The sequence below is a fragment of the Phodopus roborovskii genome, unplaced genomic scaffold (genome assembly GCF_943737965.1).
Source record: "Phodopus roborovskii unplaced genomic scaffold, PHOROB, whole genome shotgun sequence".
Taxonomy (NCBI): domain Eukaryota; kingdom Metazoa; phylum Chordata; class Mammalia; order Rodentia; family Cricetidae; genus Phodopus; species Phodopus roborovskii.
In genome coordinates, this window is record NW_026126485.1 from 4,098,264 (window position 1) to 4,115,688 (window position 17,425).

Sequence of the window (17,425 nt, forward strand, 5' to 3'; positions counted from 1 at the left end):
TTAGTGCATGGAAAACATGTGAAAATTGACAAGAGGGAATTGGCTGGCATGGATGAATATGAAACCAGGCCAAAAGGGGATACCATTAGGAGGAAAATTCCAGTGTAGCAAAGGAGTTCGAGAAAGAAAAGTGGGCTTGGAACAGTGACAGCCATGGAAAGAGTCCACACACAGCCAGAGGAACACAGCGAAGATGGGTTTCTTGTAAATGAGGACAGCCTATGTGACAGGAAGGTGTTGCCCCAGAGGAGGTGGCACAGGATGAAACATTTCAGAGAGATTCCCTCCTGTTGAAAGCACATAGAAAGTTCTGGAAGCTGATTCCAACAGAAGGAGTATGTGTTCTCACCAAGGCCTGCAGTTGATGCTTGTAGCTCACAGGATGGTTAGTTGTGAGCAGCTAAGCTCCACACAACTGTTCTTGATCAGTGTTTTACAAGGACATGAAATTCCTCAACTCTCAATATTGATATTTCAATGCTTTAAATTAATTTTAGTTCCACTATTTCCTTTCAATTTTTTTGTATATTTATAAATCTTATGGTTTTTAATCTTTGACCAAAAATTTTAAAGGCCACAGAACAAGTGTAAACAAATCATAATTTTCTCAAGGAGTATTAGAAATAAACCTATACTGACACATAAACTGAGGACTGTAAATTTAACAAAACTTCAACAATATTACCCCCTCTTCCTTTTCGTAGCTGTTTGAATTCACTGTGTTATCTATTTTTTTTTCCTTTGGGGGGGATATGAAGTTAACATTTAGTTTGGTCACATGCCAGAACAGTCTTATGCAATGACAAAATAAATGAGATGAAGTGACAGGCATATATCACGGAGCCTAAGACAGAATGAGCATCCAGGTGGTGTCTCTGAACAATCTGATCTTTGTACCTCCACTGCTGCCAACCTGGCTTGAGCCACCATGCACCCTTGGACAGTAATAACCCCCATTAGGCTGTCCTGTCCCCTAATTGACTACAAAGGCTGGCCTAGTGGCACACCACTTCCTACACTGCAAACACAAGACTGTGTGCTGATCTCAAGGCCTTTCATGATCTGGTACCCTTGTTGGCTTCCTTATGGAATAACATACTACTTCTGGCTGGTTTAGTGCACTCTAGCCAAAAGATTCTTCACTCTCATTTCCTTCCTTTCTTTCTCCTACCCCTTTCCCTCTCTCCTTCCTTCCTTTGTCTCCCTCCCTTCTCTCCTCCTTTCTTCTCTTTTCGTTGCCTCTCTTTCTACTCCTCTACACATCCCCTCCCTTTTTCTTTGTGCTAGGCTTTAAATTAGGGGTCTCAATAATGATATACCCTCAGGGTACTCATGAGCTACCCTCTAGGGCAGCGCTTTTCTGGGTGTTGCTAAGACTGTTTTCTGGTCTGATCACCTGTCCCCATACCCCTGTCCCTGTGTCCCACCTCCACACAGTATTCAGGTTTGTCTTTGCTTTAAGTCTTTCCTCAGAAGTCACCCCCCCCCCATGAGTCCCTGGCAGTCCCTCTTCAGAATGATAGCACTTCCTATCCCCTTAGATTTCTCTGTCTTTTTTTTTCTTCTAGAACTTTTCATCTTCTAAGTAATTATACATTTATTGTGTTTCTGTTTATTGAATCCCTTCCCTTGCCAATGCGTAAGCCTAATGAGTTTGGGGATCTTTGGTGTACTAGGCAATTTATCTTGAGCACTTAGAACAGTTCTTAGCATAAATTTATGTCCCAAGCAAGTATCTGTTAAATGATGAATGAACATTTGAAAGAGGCTGTTGATGTTGTTGGTAGAGAATTATTTTCTGTGCTGTTCTGTTTCAGTAGACTTGGTATCATTTGTTAGCGAAATCATGTCTTATTAACTTGTCACAATTTGCCTGCAATAGCTCTTACCTTTCTCTGCATAAGTATCACACCTCCATTTTCAGATGTATATTCATTTATGTACTTATTTATTTATTGGGAATGGGACATTCATTGGCATACATGAAGGTCAGAGAATAATTTCTGGAGTCTATTACCTTCCTCCAAAAGTGGATTCCAGGGACTGACTTCAGGTTGTGAGGCATGGTGCAAGTACTTTTACTGAGCCATCTTGCTGGTGCTATTCTGGTAAGTTTTAAAGTTCCCAGACATGCAGGGGAGAGTTGAACAAAAAGAATCCAAATCTGTGTATATTTTTTGAGCCATACATACATGTTGTGTTTTAAAATGAATGATGATATGATTGTTTTAGGTTTTAAATATAGTGCCTATTTCCCCTTATTTCACATGTGTGGGTATTTTGGCTACATGTGTGTCTGTGTACTACTTGAGCTCCTAGTGGCCAGGAAACCCAGAAGAGAGCATGAGAGCCCCTGAGACTGTGGTTTCAGATGGTTGTGTACCACCTTGTGGGTACTGGGAATTGAACCTGGAGCCTCTGGAAGAGGAGCCAGTGCTCTTAATTATTGAGACATCTCTTCAGTCCCTAAAGCAGATATCTGCATGGGACATCTAGTTTCTATTTATGTCCTGGACAGACAGCTACAAGATAAGACACATAGTGTGACTACACATGCATGTGTGCACTTATACTTGTCCTCTTGTGCTTATATTCTGTCTGTCTGTCTATATATGTGTGGTGTGGTGTGTGTACATACCTGTGGAGGCCAGAGGTTGACAATGGGATAGTAGTCTCTATTTTTTCAGACGGTGTATGTCATGTAACTTGGGACTCATGATTTGGCAAGACTGGCTAACAAGCTCTGGGGACCCACCTATGTGCAACCCCCTCAACCAACACCCCAGTGCTAGGGAAACAGGTACATGCAGCTGGATCTAGCTTCTTATGAGGGTTGTGGAGATTTGCACTTGTGTTTTCATGCTTTCATAGCAAGCATTTACCAACTGAACCATCTCCTTGGCTACAGGGAAAGTTTTTTTTTAGGTGAGAGCTGATCCTGAAGAGATCCTCATTAAGTAATGCAGAGACAAGACTAATAATCAAAAGCCTAAACCTGGATAAACTAAGACAAGCATAGTGAGTTTATGTAAAGTACTTGACCTGATGAATGGCTTTGAGTCATCCAGAGTTATTAAGGATCTTTCACAATTATGCTATAGGGAGCTAGAGAGATGGCTTGAAGCTAAGAGCAATTGCTCCTCTGTCAAAGGTCCTGGGGTTCAGTTCCCAGCATCCATATGGTGGCTCACAACCATTTGTAATTTCAGTTCTAGGCTAAACAATTATACAAATAAAATAATATAAATAATTTTTAAAGTGTGTACTACATGGGATGGAGAAATGGTTCAGAGGTTAAGACCATTTACTACTCTAGCAGAGGACCTGAGCTAAGTTCAAACACCCTTGTTGGGTGGCTCACAACCACTCACAATTCTTCTTCTCCAGACCAGTCCCCTTCTTGCCTCCACAGGCACTGCATTCATGCATACATAACCTCCTACCCCAATAAAAACAAAACATTTAAAGGTATTCTACAATTGATCTGTATAAATTGTATATGCAAAGATAATTGTAATCAAAGTTTTATTAAATTTATGTGAAAACAGAAAAGTAATGGACTACATGGGTTTTTCAAGTGACTGGGTTGGGTTTATGGTGGTGCTGTGGATGTGTGTTACATTAAGATTTGCCATGGCTCTAATATATAGGCACTGTAATTTTCCTCCAATGTTGGCCTATTTCCTGGATTCCCCTAAATTTGAAATCACTTACTGGAGTCATCCAATATTCAGTTTAATTGGATACTAAGTAGGTTCTCCCCTTGGCCATATTAACTGCTGGTTCCATTTGTTAGCATGGCAGCATGGGTTTGTGAACAATCAGAGGTGGTTTAGGACCTACAGTCATTCATCTAACATGCATTATATTTACTGAGCACAGAATTAGACCTGGGGACAGACCTAAAGCAGGTATATGAGGACAGGAACAAAGTACTATGGCAGAATGAGGCTGGAAAGAACTGGTTCCTATCCACAAGAAGCTTATCTCTCATGGCTTATGAATTATACTCCTGGTTATTCAATAGCAACTGGTAAGTGAATATGGAAGTGTGAGGAAAGATGAATAAAATATTTAGACTTATGTTTAAAGTTTTCACAAGCTATATTTACCATGCTAGTGTTGAAAAGGCTGAATCTCCTTTCTTCTATATTCACTTACACAAAGGAGGGTCCCTATAAAGGATAGCTGGAAGAAGGAAGAAGTAGCCAGGGACTACAGTGACAGGCTGGCCAACTGTAGAAGGAAGTGGTTTTCCTTCTGTGTGCTTCACAGATATGAGGGCACAGCCAAGGTTTATTTGGTCAAAATTGCTGAACCCAGCTGAGCATGGTGGCTCACACCTATAATCCCAGCACTTAGGAGGCAGAGATGAGGGGGCTGTTAATTTGAGGGTAACCTGGATTATATGGTAAGGGTCCTTTTTGTTTTGTTTTACTCACATATCCTCTAGAACTCACCCTTTCGTCTCTCCTCATCTCTCCTTCCTCACCATCACCTCCCTTGTGTATCAGTTTCTACATTTTTGGTTCTAAGCTTAGCTTTGAGATTTCCCCCTATACCTCCTTTCTGGATAACTGTAGCTCTAGTCTCTAGGACATTTAGCATTTCTTGACTATTCAAATGTATCCTCATCTCTTGGTTCTGGGACCAGCCAGTGTGTGTTCTAGCTCTGTGTGAGGTCCCTATGTATTCTTCAATGTCTTACCCTCTCTTTTTGTCAGATTGTACCAGCTTGTGTTATTACCTTGTCATGGTATTTATAGGAAAGCAGGATCCTTCTGCGTGGAGGAAGACTTGGTGCTGATGTTGGCTCTGGAATTTCAGTATCTTCCATGAGATGAATGAAAGGGTGGTACTCACCCATTAGAAATTTTGGCTTTTTGTTTTATTCCTATATTTGACATTCTTATAAATGCATTCATTGAGATTCATGCTTATTGGTTCTCACATTCCTGACATTATGGTTTGGAGGCTATATTTCTAAGTAACATTAGTCTCAATTTAATAACTAGACATTAATAGCTGCAAAAATGGATGTATAATTACAAAAGAAACTAAAGGGAAGAATACAGTGATACAGATATAGAACACAAGAACAGCCTGGTGGAGTAGGGGAGGTTTGTGTCTGTAACCAGTGATTGAATTTGAACTTAAAGGATGAGCAGGTATTAACTGGAGGACAAAGGGGCTTAGTAGCATATTGAAACGACTATGGGATCATCAGAGGATGGCAGTTGGTTGGAGATGGTTCCCTGGCTACAAACAATGAGACACAGGTCTTAAAAGTGGATGGATATTTGGGCCTTTATTCTTCAGAACTGGGAACCCATTCAAGGGTCTTCTTTAATGCCAACCTCACTCAATGTTTCTCTCCCTTCTTCCTTCCTTCCATCCATTTCTTCTTCTTTCCCTCCTTCCTTCTTTCTTTCCTACCATATTTTTTTTGTTGTTTTTTTTTTGGGGGGGGGAAACAAGGTCTCATGTAACTCAGGCTTGCCTTGAACTTAGTATGTTGAGGATGACATTGAACTCTTACCTCCTCTCGAATTCTGGGATTTCAGATGTGCAGCACTATTTCATGGATAAATAAGAATCTGGGAAAATGATAGGCTGATGGATGTTTATTCAGGGAGAAATCACTTACACCAGAAACAGATGACCACCAGCAGGTTCCCGTCTCAAGGATGCCCTCTGTTTCTTACCAGGAAGCAAAAGAGAGAGAGAGAGAGAGAGAGAGAGAGAGAGAGAGAGAGAGAGAGAGAGAGAGAGAGCGAGCTGGGGTCCAGGGACCCCAGACCTGTCCCCATGCCCCAATGGGTGTAGTCAGTGCAACAGGTGTGGGCGGGGCAGATATCTCACTACAAGTCCCCTTTCAGTCTAAAGAGAAGATTTAGGCTTGAGACAAAACTATATACAAAGACAGTAAATATCAAGTATGCTTTAGGAAAAAGAAAATTATGAACATACAAACCCAAGACCTACACAGTGCCAGTTATGTGGTACTGGGGGGTGGAATCTTCATGCATGCTAGGCAAGTTTGTACCAGGACATATAAATTCAGCTTTCTGTGTATTTAAGCAGCTAGAGCCATTTACATGCCAGAAAAACTCAGCATGTGTCATTTCTTGGAGGGTGGGCTTTTTCTTAACTGTATTGACCATTCTTATAATATGAATTAGACATGATTAGTCAATGTATGCATTTGTCAATTACTTAGGAAAAGTGATTTTTAAAATATATTTCTTCAGTGGAGAGTCTTGTAATCTGAAATTTCCATTTTCTTCCTTTCTTTTTATTTTTTTGAGAGAAGATTTCTTTGTGTAGTCTGTCCTGGCACTAGCTCTGTAGACCAGGCTGGGCTAAAACTCACAGAAATCTGCCTGCCTTTGCTTTCTGAGTGCTGGGATCACAGGCATGTGTTAACATTGCTTGGCTAAATTTCCATTTTCCTATATTCAAAACTGTATCAAATCATCTATGATTTGTATGCCACACATAAAATAAAGTATATTTTTCCTTAAACAAAGACACTCTATCAATTGAGCTATGTCCCTATTCAAGATGCCCTCAAACTCATGAGTCTCCTGCCTCTACCTACCAATTTCTGAAATTATAGGCCTTGTGCCAGCATACCCAGTTCATAACATTTTTCTAAACCATTGTGTCTTTACTGTTCTATCCAGCATTTGCCTAAAGTAAATTTATTGTTTGAGGTTTGTTTTACAGAACCTAAAATGATAGATTCCAGTCTTTCTGAGAGCAGCAAGGAAATTGTATGATGCTAATCATTTGTGCTTCATTAACAGCTAGGCTTTGAAACAAAAAATAATGAAGTAACAACTTTCATTAGATCCATTTTGTAGTAATTTGGTCATGGAGTATGATTTTTTTTTTGTGTGTGTAAACTGAGTATGAGGCATTAGGGCAGCAGAAGGATGCCAGTAGGTGTGCAGGGGAGGTGATAGGGGTTGGCATGACCCCAGTATATTTTATAAAAGTCTAAAATTATCATATTTAAAAGTTAATATTTAAAAATATTTTTTTAAAAAGTATAGCAGATGTAAATTTAAGGTGCTTTTAGCTTTATGTGCTAAGGTAGGAGGCATGATGGTCATTGTTTGCTTTAGACATACAGTTGATGTGCATGACCAGGTTCAGAAGTGAGAACTGTGAATCAGGAGATAGGTTGATGCAATACTTATGATCTACACAGAAATACTTCCATTGTGTCTTTGTCATGTTAGCACTCTGGATCTCAGTGTTAGGTAATATTAGTCTTAAGTATTGGGGATAGAAACTAGGTTTTATATACATGAATATTCAAATGAGATCATCCCATGTATCAGACACGTGTTAAGCAAAACCAAAGTTGCTACACATGGGTTTCAGTCAGCAGAAAACTTCAAGTTGTTCCTTTTTGTTACAAAACCTGCAGGTTTTTTTTTTTTTTTTTTATCATAGGAGAAAGTGTCTTCATGGGGATGAGTGATGGGCTAATAAAAGGGAGTTGGCAGGTGGCTTGCTTTCTACTGTTTGGTCCATCAAATGTTTGGCATATATTACTTTCTGTCAAAAAATGGGGACCTGCCACTTTGGGAGCTATAAAATAGATATTGTTCTCATGTATGCTAGAAAAAGCTTTGTGGGTTTGTCAGGTTAGGCTCTGTCATTTCAAGCCAAGACATGATTGGCAGTCCTGGCTATAGTCTGTCTCCTTAGTAAATGTAGTTAAGCTTTTCTGAAGTTAGTATTACATGATTCCTGAGTTGCTTTGTCACCCAAATTTAAAGTGCAACATGAAAGGGAAATTATGTATAAATGTCAGTTACATAGGTTTGATAGTATTCCTGAATGAATTGTTTAGCTTCATTTGTTTTCTTGCACAATTAATGTTCACATCAAGTTGGTGGACATTCCAAATGATTTTTACATTTCTGGATATTTTTCCCAGTGCTGATAGTCTGGCTGACTGACTTCTCTCGTATTTATTTATTTATTTATTTATTTAGTTAGTTTTTGAGATAGGATCAGAGATATCTCAGACTGGCCTCAACTTGTCATATAGTCTAACTCTGACCCTTCTTCCTGCATCTCCTCAGGGCCAAGATTAAAGTTGTGTGTCATTACTTATAGTTTATGAAATACCAGGGATTGATACATGGCTTAATGAATGCTAGGCAGATTTTCTGCCAACTGAGCTGCATCTCCAGCCTATAGACTTATTTTAATATTCCATTGCTTACTAGTAGCCTCTTAAACTCTTTGGGAAGACCACCCATGTGTCCTAGAATCCATATCCTTTGTGAAATGCATTATGGATCCTGAATACTTAGAGAATGGCCCTAAACATTGGCATTATTAGAAATGCACTCTTAGTACCACCCAAAGCCTACAGAATAGGAGTATATGTTTTAGCAAGAACCTCTGGCTCAGGATGCATGTCAGGATATAGAAAACAATCCTTCTGGTAACAAGCATGGTTTAAAAAAAATCAATTCATGGTAGAAACAACATGGATATGTCTTTCAGATTCTGATACATTGGATTTAATGATTTAGTTCCTGGAAACATGTATAACAAATCCTAGTGAGTAAAAAGTTACATTGTGCCTCAATTTCTCCTTCCTATGTATGTGACTAGTCTGCCCCATGCCTTTGGGAACTGTGTGATGCCTTCTCTATTTTTCACAATTACTTAGTAGGGCTGCTGTTCTCATGTGTCCCTGATGCTGTGTACTGCTTTCTTCTACCTATCCTTGGCTTTTACTGTCTTCACTTCTGTTCACTTTGATGTCTTTAATTCATGCCTTCAAGTAATTACTCACTAAATAGCAACAGTCTACAGCTTTCCCCAAAGGTTCTTCTATCTTGGAGTGTTGTTTACATAATAGAGCTGGGTCCATAGGACATGTAATACAAAATAGTGAGAGACCTCTGGGATTTGCTAGGCTTGTGAGCACATCAGTACCATTTCCAGCTTTCTCATTATATGCTTGTTTGGAAACCACCATATAGCTTTGATCTTATAGTGGATTATGTAAAGCATTTCATGATCTTTTATTTTGTCATGCAGCACATGAATTTTGCATTTGCTCTTATTTATAGGGAAATCAGGCTACCCCACCCAAGCAAATGGCCTTTCAAGTAAAATGAATATTCTTTCAAATTAATGAGCACCAGAGGTGGACTTAGTGGGTGGAAGTTAACAGCTGGTCTTGGCCTGTGGCAGGCGCTATCTGCTAGCTGCTTCATGCTGATGCAACCATGTAGCAAATGAGAGCAAACAGCAAACACAAGAAAGGTTTTGAATGCAAAGTAGAATGGTGACTTTGAACACAGCATTTGCTTTGAGTTAAGCAAAGCAGCTTGCTTTCTATTTCTTGAGATTCATCCCACTTACTCATCTTTTCTCTTCCATTCTACAGTGCAATGTAGTATAAGTACACTCCTTGATGCAATACTTCTGGGTCAGCAGACTCAGGAAGGGATCAATGGATGCTTGGATTCTTTCCTCTGTTATGTGTCCTTCTGTGACTTTGTGGTTGACATGTCAAAATACAAGTGGTAGGATTGGGATGAGTCAATACAGTGCTTGCCATGCAAGCATGAGGACTGTCTTTGATCTCCCAGAACCCATGTTAAAACAAAACAAAACAATCAGGTACAACAGATATATTCCTCTGTTCCCAGAACAAGGGAGGTTACCCAGGTAACATGGGGTTACCTAGGATTCACTGATCAGCCTTTTGAGTTCCAATCTCAGAGACAGACCATGTTCCAAAAAGGGATTAAACAAGACACCCTGTTCAGATCCCTGACCTCAACACATGCATATGTATGCATGTGCACCTGTGTGTGTGTGTGTGTGTGTGTGTGTGTGTGTGCATGGGCACATACCATAAGTAATAGGACCTGTTAAATGGGATGATACTTTGTTACAAAGTAACCTTCTCTCCTCTTATTCAGTTTCTGTTAAGTTCCTGAGTTATTGTGGTAGCAGTTACTCTTATATTATCATTTCAGAGACTGAAGGTCTTGCCTACGATCACACGACCTAGTGTGTGGCAGAGCCAGGAGGGCAGCTTCGGCTCATTCTTTTTTGCATGGGATAGTGGACTGGTCTTGAACTTGCTATGTAACCCAGAGTGGCCTTACTTAAGATCCTGCTAGACTCTATGGCCCTTCTTCTTAGATAAGTCACAGACTCTGTGTCAAGTCATCCTGTCCATTACCTTTTCCCATGAACATGTTCTTCTGTAATCCTGCTTCAGTAATTGGTTCAAATCCCTTGTTGTATTTCTGAGCATTGAACTAACAAATAATCTCTCTGTGTTTTTAAGCAGCCCAGGGTCTTCTCAGATAGGTTGTGTCACTGTGTGGTAGAACTAAGGTGACTTACCATTGACTTGAACCCAGTAGAGTTGTTGGCATGTTTCCCCAAGTTAGTTTTAGACTGACAAGCATTTCATTCTTGAAGATGTTCAATGTCATCAGAAACAACTGTTTTTTTTTTTTTTTTTTTTTTTCACTTCTGGTGATTGAAATTGTGTGAGTGTGAATTTGAAAAATCCTGTCTTTCATTTATAGATACTTGCCTTTAGTGGTAGCAACAAGAAAATTGATGACCTTTAATGACCTTGGCCCTTCCCTTTCTTCAGCATCCCACTTCCTTCTTGCAGATTAAAGCACTCAAGAGACCGACCCTGTATAGCTTTTTTTGGTGGCACTTCTTACATATGGCTCATATTTTAGTTTCCTTTCTGCTCCTGTGATAAAAAACAAAGAAATGAAAACATCCTGGCCAAAAGCAACACTGGAGAGGGCAGAGTTTATTGGTCTTCTGTTATGGGTTTTAGTTCATCTTTGTGGGAAAGTCAAGGCAGGAACCCGAGCAGCTAGTCACATCATACCCAAGGTCAAGGAAAGAAAGAGTAAGCACAGCTGATGGGAGATGTCATTCTGTAAATATGTTTCTCATACTGGTTAATGAATAAAGCACTGTTGGCCAATAGGAAAGCTAGATAGGTGGGACTAGAAGATGAGGAGGAAAGAGGAAGGAGTAAGGAGGAGTCAAGATGGAGAGGCTGGGGAGACCAGACTCAGGCCCCATTCCATGGTAAAAATAAAAGCACGTGGAAATTTTAGATTAATAGAAATGGGTTAATACTTAAAACAGAGCTAGCCAATAAAAACCAAATACCTGGCCAACAGAATTATATCTAATACAGAGTCTCTGTGCATTAATTGGGGTAGGTGCAGCAGCGGGACAAGACCAGCGGCGGTTGAAAAAAACTTACTCCTTATACACAACCTTCCTTGCTTGTTTTCTCTCAGACAGCTGTGTCCCCTCTTATTCTGCTGTGACCCCTTTTCTGGGGACTAGTACTTCCCTCAATGGCCTGGCTCTTCCTGAATCAATGAATAATGAAGACATGCCCATAGGCCAACCAATCTGATTTAACTCCTCATAAAGACTTTTCCTCAAGTGACTCAAGGTTGTATCTAGTTGACGGTCATAACTAACTAGCATAGCTAATAATAATTTTTTAAAAAATATTTTATCTTGTGTGTACTAGTATTTTGCCTGAATGAATGTATGTGCACCATTAGTGTATCTGGTGCCCATGAAGGGGGAGTTACTGATAGTTATATGTCACCATGTGGGTACTGGGAATGAAGTTGGGTCTTCTGTAAAAGCTATCTCTTCAGCATCCTACACCTCAGATTATTAGTAGGTAATAACATCCTATTTTTCTAGATCACACATAGCCCAGCCACATGGAATCTCACTTTTCTTTCTGTTTCTTTCTGTAGGATGATGAGGTGGTTCTGCAGTGCACTGCGACCGTCCACAAAGAGCAGCAGAAACTATGCTTGGCAGCCGAAGGATTTGGCAACAGACTTTGTTTTTTGGAGTCTACATCCAATTCCAAGGTGGGTTGAAAGCTCTTAAGGCTGATGGAGTATTCAAGTTTCACTTGCGGTAGTAAGTTTGTGTATAAGCACTGTAGTTTTCTATGGAATAGGCAATTTATGAGCTATATGGGGCAGGAAGATGCTCTCACTTCTTGATCTAAAAACTGGGTCTGTATGGGTTGCAGAGAATTGAGATGCACTTATTCACAGGTATAGAAAAGGTCTTGATCCATGATAGTTGTTCGGTAGTGGAAAAGCAAGTGTGCCCATAAATGATGCGACTACTATATGGAGAAAGGCCTAGAAGGAAAGCAGAATAACCTGGAATACAGAAATCGAGGGAGGTCTTGTTCTTTTATAGCACTTCAGGAAGGCTTTTTTGAGGTAGTGATGAATGAAGTGACTAAGTTCTTGACAGTTCCAACAAGAACAAAGCCACATAACATCTCTTGTCAGGAATGAGGAATGTTTAACTAGCACAAAGAGACCAGCTATCATAGAGGAAGTCTATGATGACCTAGAACCTGGGTTTGGAGGAGTCTAGGTTTCTTTGTAATGTAGAGGGCTGTGTGGGTGGGACACAGGAGCAGGGCATTGATTCCACTCGTTTGAAGGCCTCTAAGATTCTCACAGCTCTTACAGGAATTTGAGAAGGTGGAGTCTGGGAGAGGAAGCTGGGAATAATCAGGAAGCTCAGCTTTGACTGGCAGCCGATTCTTCCTCTCACTGGGAGCTATGGTGACGGGAATTGTGATTGGATTTAGACTATGCTCCAAGAATACCACCATGGGCCTGTTTGTGAAGAACTGGGGAAAGACGATATTTCTGGAAGTCATAATATGAATGAGAATTGGTGCACTCAGTGATCTCTTGTGTAACACTTTTGCGTTTATAGTATTCTTGGTGTGTACAATCTCATTTAAATTCCACCATAACAGAAAGTATGCATTGTGATCATATTCATTACACAGATAAAGAACTGGAAATAGACATCAAGTCTTAGACTTGAAATACTCAACATGACATCAACAGCACTGTTAGTAAAGGCTGTGTACACTTGTACCAAAACTTTTGGCTTCAAATATTTGATTAGTATTTTATGCCACATCACTTTTTAATTATAAGCCAACAATGAGTATATGATATATTTATTATAGTTATTTATCCAAATGAAATTCTTAACTTTATAACAATCAATGATAGCTGTATTATACAACTGCTTTTTTTTTTTTTTTTTTTGAGACAATGACTTATGTAGTTAAGTGTATGTTAAGGATAGTATACTCCTCCTTGAAAACTTTTTGAGAAAAAGTCTCATGCAGCTCAGGCTGGCCTTGAACTTGCCATGTAGCCCAAGGATGCCCATGAATGTATGATCCTTCTGTTTCCATCTCCTGGTGCTGGAATTTCAGGTGTGCACCAACATGTTTGGTTTTTGCAGTGCTGGATTTGAACTCATAGCTTATGTTTGTTAGGTAAGCACTCAGCCAACTGAGCTTCATCCCAAGTCCTCTGCTTAAACTTATTTTAATTTGACAAATTCTATTGTCTTTGTAAAATTTACTGTGATAAGGCTAGTTGTAAAAACTACTCTTCAAGATCTAGAATCTTCATATTTAGAATTTTCTTTGGTTTCTCACATTTTTGTGGTGACTAGAACAAGTTTTTCTTTCTTTTTTTTGTTGACTCTTTAAAATGCTTCATTTTTTTTCATGAGTGTTTGCATGCATGCATGTGCATCATGTGTGTGTTTGGCACTCTCGGAGGTCAGAATGCAACATCAGGTGCCCTATGACTGTGATACAGGCAGTTATTAGCTGTCATATGAGTATTAAGCACTAAACCCAGGTACTCTGGAAGAGCAATAAGCACTCATAACCTCTGAGCCATCTCCCCAGCCCCGTAACCTGACTTTTTCCTCATTATATCAAACATTGTAGTAGATGATGTTTTGATTCTTTGTTAAGGGAATTGGTTTCGACACTAAAAATTAATATTCTGGATTAGGGAAATGGCTCAGTTAGTAAAATGCTTGCACATACAAGGACCCAAGTTTCATCCCAAGAATCCACATAAAAAAGTTTGGCATGGTGGAATGGTGGTACTCACTTGCAGTCTGGGCATTGGGAAGGCAGAGATAAGATCCCTGGGACTTACTGGTCAATCAGCCTAACCTCCTTGAAGGGCTGCAGAACAATGAGAGACTCTTTCTCAAAACTTAAAAAAATGTGAACAACATCCAAGGAATGACACCCAAGGTTGCCTTTTGCTCCCCTCTCATGGTAATACATACTCAAATTAATATTCCTAGTTCAACAATAGGTATACCAAGTGACAACGGAGCATTCACATAGGCCTAGATCTTCACCTGAACTGTGTCGTCAGTGAAAGAATGTAGTCTGAAGAGTTGCATTGACTTATTATATATAGAGTGTAGGATTAAAGATAAAGCTGACACTGGGCAGAACACCAAGCTATTTTCCTATTTTGCTGTAAGTCTCCTTCCTCTCCACTCCTGTGATGACTGGATCACCCGACCGTGTTTGTCTGGCTGCTGTTCTGACCTTGTTTCATTTTGCTATGCACACGTTCCCTTGCTCCTTTCTTCCTGCAGCTTCTTTTCTGCCCTTTTCATGGAGAGTTGGGCTCTGGGCTTTGGTTTTTTAGGACCTAGCAACTTGGAAACAGAAGTCAATTGCTGCTAATGATAAGAGAAAAGGGGCTTGTCCAAAGTCCACATAAAACAGCCTCTCTTCCAGGTCACCTTCCCCAATTTGCCACTGTAGTTCCCACTTCAGTGGGTTTTGTTTTTTGTTTTTTGTTTTTTGTTTTTTGTTTTGTTTGCCTTTATTTCTAGGATGTACCATTTGGTCTGTATCCTGACAAACTTTATAGGACATTGCAGAGTTTATGCTGATGTTCTTCCCTTTGCATTGATATACTAAGCCCTGGATCTCTGGGGACCAGTTTTAACTCCTTAACTTTATTTATTTATTTATTTATTTATTTATTTATTTATTTATTTATTTATTTGTGACAAGTAATGAAAAAGAGACAGAACTCCAGGCCTCAGTTCATGATTCTCATATGTAAATACAGCAATAGTGCTATATTTCACCTGGATTTGACTTTCATTAGTAGAAAAATGGGATGTAGTTTCCCTTTCTCCAACTGGTGTCTCCTGTGTTTATCACAAAATAAGGAGCATAGAGTGATTGTCGACAATAACCAGTCAGACTATAAATTATATATGAAGGCCTGGAAGCAGGCCCAGAAGTGGCTCAGGCCTTAGCATCTCTCCATCAAAGCAGAGCTGCTTTCTTGGGGGAGATTGTACATTATGCTCCTAAGATGTTTATTCAGGCTTATCTTCTCCCAGAAGGGAAGTTTTGAAATATCAGTGTATATTTTCCTGCAGAAAATATAAATGTTTATGTCTGATGATATGATTGGTTATTCTTCATTCAACATGACAGGTACTTTCTAGGCATTACTTACACAAATGACATTTCATTTTTGCCTCTATAGAGTTGGTAAATTGGGCTTTGATTTTGGGGTACTAGCAGCTTTGAGACAGAAGTCAATTTTTGCCATTTTAGACTATTGGGGGCTAGAGTGGTGATTCAGTGGTTAAGAATGATTGTGGCTGACACAAGTACATGTTGGATGGCTCACAACTGCCTGTAACTCCATCTCCAGAGGCTGGCTGCCCTTTTCTGGCTTTTGTGGGTACCTGCACACTTGTGCATATAACCCTGACTGTTTCCCCCATACATAAATCTTCAGGAAAATTTTAGAGAGCTCAGGTGGGGAAAAGGCTCAGTTAGTAAAGAGCTTACTATGCCAGTATGAAGACCTGAGTTTGAGCTACAGAGATCACATGGTCAGTGCTTGAAATTTCAGAGCCAGGCAGTTCCTTGCGGATCATCTCCAAGTAAAAAGCGAAAGACCCTATGTCAAAAAAGCAAGGTAGATGGCTCCTTAGAAATAACGCTGGAGGTTGATCTTCAGCCTCCACATGCAAACATTTGCTCTACTACATTCCCACACATACACAATAACATTAGGGAGATACCGTAAGTTATCAGACAATCATACTTTTTTTTAAAAGTCTTATTTATTTATTTTTTCATAAAAGCAGAGTTACATAGGTGGTGAAACACTGTCTCCAAACCCCATATAATACATAAGGCAAGCTCAGTGGCCAGAGTTCTTACAAGTGGTATCAAGGAGGAAGAGAGATGACTTTTGTATTGTTTCCCAATCTGGTGACATAGTTTACCAATTCAAATCAGCAGTCCTGTACACAACCACAACCAACCCCAGAACAAATGATCCCTATACCTGAAAATTAAGAAATACATTAGGAAATAAAAATCCTGGACCAAAGGGGAAGCAAAATAAAAGGAATACAAAATTGTGTTTCTTGTATACAATGATAAAGCATGATGTTTTAGAATATATGTGGTGCAGGAAAGAAGTGAAAATGATATTTATAGAATTAAATTCATATGTTCTTCTAAATGAGAAAAATGAACAATTAAGTAGAAAATAAAGAGCAATAAAGTAACCATAGGAAAGCATCAAGATGGAGCAGTTAGGTTAACTGATGGGTTAGTTTAAAAACTAGGTCTTTGAAAAAAAAAATCAGTAGAAAAACCAGTAATTAATCTAATAAAAAAGGACAAGATCTCAAATTGTCAAATGCTAAATTTCCTATCGGTAGAAGGGGTTAAGAATCCAATCAGAGGAAATTAAATCATAAAAGACATTTACCCTCTTGTGTACAAATAAATTTGAACACATTTGTGAGATGAATAATTTGAAACCCAGCCTGGCCACCACATAATACCGGCCTTCCTGCATCTTCTGAGTGCCAGGACTACAGATGTGCACAGTCATAGGGACCTATTGTTTTAAAATAGGATCCTATTGTTTTAAAAATATAAATAGAATGGCCTTGGGCAATGGTTCATACTTGGAATCCTAGGACTTGGGATGCTGGAACAGGATTGCAGTGAGTTCACCGTCAGCTAAGCTACACAGAGTTCAAGGAAAGCCCAGGCTACTGAGTAAGACTCTGTCTCAAAGATATAAGAAAAGGTGCCTATCTGTTCCCAGCTTTCTTATGTGGATTCTAGGGATTGACGCGAGGACCTTGAGTTTGCAAGGCAAAAGCACTTTGTAGCCTGAGCCATCTCTTCACTCCTTGGCACACCTTTAAAAAGGACACATCCACACATAGAGTGTAGATTTCATCACTGAATATGGCCTGCCATGGTTGGCTTTGTGGACTACCTGGTCATTATAACAGAAAACCTACTTCTGAATAGAGTGGCTTACAGAGGGGCGTAGTCAAGGAAATGGGACAGTTCTCATTTTCCATTCTTCTTCCCATTTACCATGACTTTGTGATCTGCAAGACAATTCATTAAGCAAAAACCAGTTCACCTAATGTGCCTTTGATAAATTTGTATTGCTCAGTGGTGTTGACTTGAATTACATGA

At 39.5% G+C, this 17,425-nt stretch overlaps 1 protein-coding gene across 1 annotated transcript in view; it reads left to right on the forward strand.

The window, feature by feature from the left end:
- Ryr2 (ryanodine receptor 2) overlaps positions 1-17,425 on the forward strand; it is a 548,210-nt gene that overhangs the window by 152,768 nt on the left and 378,017 nt on the right. The window contains exon 2 of the mRNA XM_051194750.1: positions 11,817-11,936. Within this exon, the coding sequence (XP_051050707.1) occupies positions 11,817-11,936 (120 nt within the window). The remainder of the gene's footprint in view (positions 1-11,816; positions 11,937-17,425) is intronic.